This window comes from Mandrillus leucophaeus, unplaced genomic scaffold (assembly GCF_000951045.1).
Source record: "Mandrillus leucophaeus isolate KB7577 unplaced genomic scaffold, Mleu.le_1.0 Scaffold227, whole genome shotgun sequence".
NCBI lineage: Eukaryota > Metazoa > Chordata > Mammalia > Primates > Cercopithecidae > Mandrillus > Mandrillus leucophaeus.
Window position 1 is genome coordinate 1,717,675 of NW_012102332.1, and position 6,779 is coordinate 1,724,453.

General features: G+C 42.9%; 1 protein-coding gene across 1 annotated transcript in view; it reads left to right on the top strand.

The window, feature by feature from the left end:
* The first annotated feature begins 353 nt into the window (after positions 1-353).
* The window catches only part of GABRA5 (gamma-aminobutyric acid (GABA) A receptor, alpha 5), an 86,306-nt gene continuing 79,880 nt past the window's right edge, over positions 354-6,779 (top strand). The window contains exons 1-2 of the mRNA XM_011981482.1: positions 354-421; positions 803-962. Of these exons, the coding sequence (XP_011836872.1) occupies positions 877-962 (86 nt within the window). The 5' untranslated portion in view covers positions 354-421; positions 803-876. The remainder of the gene's footprint in view (positions 422-802; positions 963-6,779) is intronic.

Below are 6,779 nucleotides of genomic sequence, written 5' to 3' on the forward strand. Positions count from 1 at the left end.
GAGTTTGCGGGGGTTGGGGGTGGGGGGGCTTGTTGGGAAAATGCTTCTTTTCGAAGCATTCTGTTCGGATGCCATGAGCACCTATTTGCGTTATGCGCATACTGAGAAATGCGCGTTTTCGCGAAGGTTGGTCGTTGAGCCCAGGGACAATGTCTGCCTGGATCTCAAATGCATTAATTAGGGTCCAGCACTGAGCGGAGAGACTTCCACAGATGCAGTGGTTAAGTTATGTAGTCACGGGGACCGAATGCCGGGAAAGTAGCCACACTCTTTTATAGGCAGTTGTTACAGTATTGTGATCCTGCAGAAAACCTGTTTCTTAAATGTGCTTTTCCCCACTTCTTTCCACATACTTTCTCAGTGCCTTGCAGAGAGAGGAGTAGCTTGCTGGCTTTGAACGCGTGGCAGATATTTCAGAAAGGTAAAATTATTGCACTTGTGGATTTGACGGATACAAAATACAGTCGCTCAGATAACTAAAGCGTTTATTTTAATAATTGGACTAATGGTTTATTTGATAACATACTGAAAGACGAAACAGACTATTTGAGTGGAAAACAGTAAATTAGGATGATTCTGCACCCTGACTAGAAGCAAAAATAAGCCTTTTGTTACTTATTTTTATGTTCCAACTTACTGCCCAGTGAGGGTGGTGGAAAATACCTGGTGTGCAGCTGTCCTGGGGAAGGACAGTAGGCTCCTTTCTTTGCAAATTGTTGTGATAGCAGTGTGATTTCATTCCAGGAACTGTGACACAACAGCATTGATGTTCACGTGCTTCCCCGCTTTGTGTGCTTTTCAGCTTCAAGATCAAGCTGGAGAAGGGAAGAGTTATTCCCCCATATTCACCTGCTTCAACTACTATTCTTATTGGGAATGGACAATGGAATGTTCTCTGGTTTTATCATGATCAAAAACCTCCTTCTCTTTTGTATTTCCATGAACTTATCCAGTCACTTTGGGTAAGTTACCATCTGTGCTTTTATTTTATGATGTGAGGGACACTGGTGCCTTTCAGACATGTTGCAGGAGCAGCACATCCGTTGAGCAAGCCCTCGCCTGCCACCATTGCAGCCCCAAGCCCTTCCCTTGTTGTAAATAAATGGAGTCCTTGCCCTGACCCACGCTTTCTTCCTGAGCAAGGCTGCTCCTCGCGTGGGGTCTCTGAAGTGAGTCAGAGAAAAAAAGGCAGATTATGTTTTCAGAAATGGAGCTGAAGATGAGATCCAAGTCAGCTGTGATTCTTCCTACTCAGGTTAAAACAAGATTCAGGAGTTCACGTGCATGAAGGATAGTCACTGCTTGTTAGACAAGGCAGTGCCAATATTTCAGTTGCCCTCCGCAGTTCCATTATGCAATCGAAGTTGCCTTGAAAGCTAGGCCCATGCTACTTGGCATTGAAAAGGACTCACAATGGTCCTGGCCTGAGCCAAGGACCTAGAACTGTGACCATCTGAATGCAGGTGCAGACACTGTAAACCACAGGTGCCCGAAGATCTGAAAGACATCCCCGAGGTTCTGGCATTATCATTTCCAGTAACCCCTCTTTCATTTTAGCCTTTAGTATCCGTATACCAACTCTAACCTTTTTTTTCATGAAACTAGTGATAACCGACATGGTGGATGAATGTTCTTAGGAGGCTGCTGTTCCTGTTCTGACCTGTGCCCCAGAATTGTTCTGGTTAATCAAAAGGATTGTAACTTGAAGTTGATGGCGTATAATTAAGAAATTAAATGTCAGGATGAAAGTTGCCAAGCATTAGTGCTGCAAAAATGGGGTCCAGAGGTTTCACAGCCTATCCGCATTTATGTTAATCATCACGGATGGAGAGTAGACAGTGGCTTGGCAACAGCCTGTAGACAGCCTTTCCATCCAGGGGAGAAAGAAGACATCCCCAGGGCCACGATGTTTTTTGTCTCTCCTCTGTACACTTTCTGCTCTTCTGACTCTTCTATGCAGAGGAAGGGGTGGATGTGGGGGCCTTGCTCAGGTGCAGTGGCTGGTAGAAGACCGCACTGGGACTGTAGTCCAGGTCCACCCGGGTGCAAGCCTGAGCCATCAGCTCAGACTTTGTCCAGCGGAGCTGAGCTAAGGAAGATGCCTGTCCCTCACCAGCAGAAGCCAGGCAGTGTGTGCACTCTGACCCCACTGACGGGAACAGGTGTGTGGCTAACCCCACTGACGGGGACAGGTGTGTGCACTCTGACCCCACTGACGGGGACAGGTGTGTGGCATGTCTCAGCGCTTTGAGCCATTCTAAGTATTCCCTTGGGAAATAGCATGGGCTGTGAATATTGCCTTGCTTATCTTGAGGGGACGCCTCCCTTCCTATGCCTTGGGACTTTTTTTATCTGTTAAATGAAGGTTTTCCTTTACAAGTTCTCTGCAGCTGTCAAAGCCTGTAAACTAGCATGTTCACAATGTTCTTCTGAATGAAATGTCTGTACATAGGTGAAATCACACAGAATATTCAAATTTGTCAGCTAATGCATTAGGTAGTTGGTTTTTTTTGATAGACCACATATATTTGGTAGCATTTTGGAGGTGAAGAGTATGTCAGGATTGGAAACTTATGTTTTCTTGTATTTTTTATATTTTCATATATTTTCTTTAAAAGGTCTTGGCTAGTGCAGGCGCAGTGGCTCATGCTTGTAATCCTAGCACTTTGGGAGGCCAAGCAAGGGGCGAATCGAGATCAGCCTGGCTAACATGGTGAAACCCCATCTCTACTAAAAATACAAAAAATAGCCAGGCATGGTGGCACATGCCTGTAATCCCAGCCACTCAGGAGGCTGAGGCAGGAGAATCGCTTGAACCCAGGAGGTGGAGCTTGCCGTGAGCCGTGATCATGCCACTGCACTCCAGCTTGGGTGACAGAGCAAGACTTTGTCTCAAAAACAAAACAAAACAAAACAAAACAAACAAACAAACAAAATCTTGGCCAAATGTATTACGAATTTTCATTGAATAAGCATGAAATGGTTTCACTCCCTGGCAGATGCAGGTCTGGAATAGGAAGTAATGTCTATAAGGACTTTAGCCCCAAGAAGCAGTTATGCTTTCTTCTTTAGTTCTGTAGCTTTCTGAGGTCATCTTCAAAATAGAGGGGTATCTTAGTCTCTGAAAGCTAACACTGAGTAAGTGGTAGAATACTCCTCAAATTTTCCAGAAAATTAACTGTTGGAGCAGCTTTTAATCTTTTAGGTATGTGGCCAGTAGTCTATCATAAAACAGCACCTACTAACCGCGGCAAATACATGAGATACAGAAAACGATAATAAAAGGAATCTCTTTAATTCCGCCACCCAGAGACAACCACGCCTCCCATTTGGTGCACTGACTTCCCCTTGCTTCTGCGCATGTTTTTATACAGTGGGATCAGGCTGTGCAGTTTGGTACTGTGCTTTTTTCATATCCAATCCATTTTTACAGTTTCTTTAAATGTACTAGTTTAAGTGGCTGCATATTTGACAGGGCAAGAGTGCCTTGTGTTAGCTTCTTCCCTAATTGGGGATGTTTACGTAGTGAATGATTTTGCTATTATAACTTTTCCTGTAGTGAACGTATTTGGCTTGCAAGTTTTCTTAGGTATTTGAGATTATTTATATGAGAAGATATTTTCGTAAGAGGAATTTTACATCAGGTTCTTTGAGCACTTTTCACTCTTGACCCTGCGCGCCCAGTTGCTTTTGAAGAAGTGGGGTTTCTAGCAAAGTGGGAAGCCAGTTTCACACATTCTGGCCAGCAGGGCATGTTTTTCAACAACCACAAAAGACATCATAAAATACATCAAGCCCCTATTTATTTCTCTTCCTATAGGAGGCTCCTCTCACTTGTATATTATCTAAATGGACTTAAGAATAATTGTGTCAAATCCCAATTGAAGTTTCCTAATATTGAATTAACTTTAAATCTTGAAAAAATAGCTACCACAACGTGGAACACCTGTCTTTATGTTTCGTGTTTTGGTTTCGGATGAATCCTGGGAACCACTGTATGAGCTAAGCACCGTTAGCCCATCTTCTGGCTGGGAAGGAGGGAGGATGAATGCCTGACCTCGGAAGTCGGGAGTCCTTACTCGGAGCTTCCTGTGTGACTGTGCCCTCTGTTACTTCTTGGGCTCCCTGACTTGAATGCACACAGTTTGCAGGGTAGCTCTGGATCAAACCAGTCTAGACAAGAGGGGATATAATTCTAAAAGGTAGTCCCTGCTTCAGAGTGGAGAGAGTTTTCAGTACTTGGGGATTAGGGGGAAAAAGAGTGTGGGTCAGCTCTGTTTATTTTCCCTCCAAAGAAAGAGTTTATGTGATTGGGCTCAAAAGAAAGGGGAAAGAAGAAGCATCAAAGGGTTTAATTTGAACCTGATTCTAGGACAAGAGAAGTGCTCACTCCTGAGAGACCAGAGAGCTGGCACAGGGTGAGGAGGGCTACAGAGAATCAGGCAGGGGAGAAGAAGGAAAAAGAAAAAGTGTAGGGCTATGTGCGTGGACCAAGTTGAGATGCAGTGTTTGTGAAATGTGTGTGGCACTGGCAGTTGGAAAATTTACAGATGTGATAAGTGCAATGTACTTGGTGATTATATGGGATAACTGATGTGAAATCACTTTGAAAATACATGAGTGTTCTTCTCCTTCTCTTGGTCATATTCTGAATTTGATTGGAGTCACCAGCAGCTCATTTTCAGTAGTCTTTCTAATTCTTCTGTTAGTTTTATCTTATAGAACAGAGCCCGAGTCAAGCACACAATACAATAAGGCCCTTTTTGGACACTCAGCCCTGTGCTAAGGTACTTTTGATGACCTGGGATTATTGGAGGCATTCTATTTATTTTAGTAAGACCAGTAAACAAAAGTACATAGTATAGAAAAACCAGTACAGAAACAATATTGGCACCAATATAATGTCAAAATACATAATATTAAATTTAAACTGGAATTAATTTATCATCATTAAGAAAATCATACTTTATCAGACCTGATAGACCAGTGACAATTGTGAGATAAAATTGAGGATTATCAGCTTTAATAATAAAGTCTGAGTCCATTGATTTTATTATCTTAAATATCTTTTGGAGGTTTACTGATTGATAACAAATCTGCTGAACAATTTTGTTATGTGGGAGCTGCAATTCAAATAGAGTTTGGAAAACAATATTTTATAAGCAGCAATTAAAAGTGTAGGTTCTTGCAGAAGTGGCTTTTGAACATGAACAGATAGAGTCTTCTTTATCTGTCTACACAAGTGTGCCAGTGTGGACCTTTGGTTCTGTGAAGAGAGCCATTTCATACGCGCATTCAAGGACAGTTCCCTTCTTTTAAGTAGAGCAGAAAGTGCATTGTCTCTGAATCATGCAGGTACTCACGATATCTTTTTAAATGGAAAGTTCTCCCTTGTGAATCCTCAGATGACAAATTCTTCCTGCACTATAGCTGCAGGTTCATGAGGCCCGGGACAAACCGTCATGGTAACAATCCTAAAGGCACTCAGAAAGCCCACTGAAGCAGGTGGCGGGAACACAAGTGGTGGTGCGCCTACAGACTTCAGCGACCCCCAGAAAGCCAAAAGGCAGTTCTTGCATGTGGCAAAAAAAAGTAGGTGGTTAAAACAGGGCTCTAGGGGAATGTCCAACATTTTTTTAAAGGTACCCAAAGAAAATAATTCCCAGTTGTCTGCTTTATAAAGGAAACTTTCCGCGTGTTCAGCAGGCACTGAGCAGGCAGGAGAGCTGGCCAGCGCAGCGCTCCGCCAAGACCGTCTGGCAGTCGGCTCAGGAGTGAGTCACCGGCTCCCTTCAAGGGGAGAAGGAGCTTGTGGGCTTTGGGTTTTTACAAAGGTTCAAATTGCACAAGATGCTCATTTTAATTAATGAGAAATTTCAGAGGAAAGTACCAGAAGCAAAAATAAAAAGAAATCTCATCAGAGAAGTCTGGTGGTAGCAACGATAATTATCAGCATGTATATGAGTGTATCTCCTTAATATTCAGAATGCATTTTTTAAAAAATGCACCGTTTAATTTACACATAATTCTTTATTTTCAGGTGAAAAGAGCTCAGGCATTAGAGCTTAGAGAGGTGTGTCCAAGTTTCACCTTCTGAAAGTGGTAAAAGCAAGGGCTCCCTGAGAATGCAGGCTGGGCTAGCGCGCTCCACTGCAGGGCCTGCTCCAGAATGTCCTAATTTGTATTATAGTGCCCTGAAATGGGAAGGAATGAGGGGAGGACTATATATGGGAAACCAAAGAATATCCTAATCTAGAACTCACATGTTTACCACTATGAAAACATTGTCTACTGCAGCCCGAATAAACTCCACCACGGAATATAGATTGTGAACTGGAATATGCTGTAGACAAAGATCATTTGCTAGTGAGAGTAAGACCTGCAGTGAAACAGCCTTCAGCGGTTCATTGAAAACTCCATTTTATTTGTATTTATTTAACAACCTATTTTAAAATCAAAGGCCAGTCTAAAAGTGAATGAAGCACAGAACAAGTTAATTTGCAGTTTTAATAAGAACAATTGGGCCATCACTGTACTGTCAGTTCAGTTCCTGTTTCAGGACCGATGGTGAATATTTAGGATGGCATTAAGTGTCATTTTGACAGAGGGCAGTCTAGCTGCCCGGCTTCCATCTCTGTCCACACGCTCTCTGTGTAATGTCAGAAGAGTTACTTCTCCTGCCTGCAACTCAGTTCCTAATCTCAATGTGGGATTAATCATGGGTCCAGGATCACAAGGCTGGTATGAAGGATCCATTGTCAACCTATGCCAAATGCTTA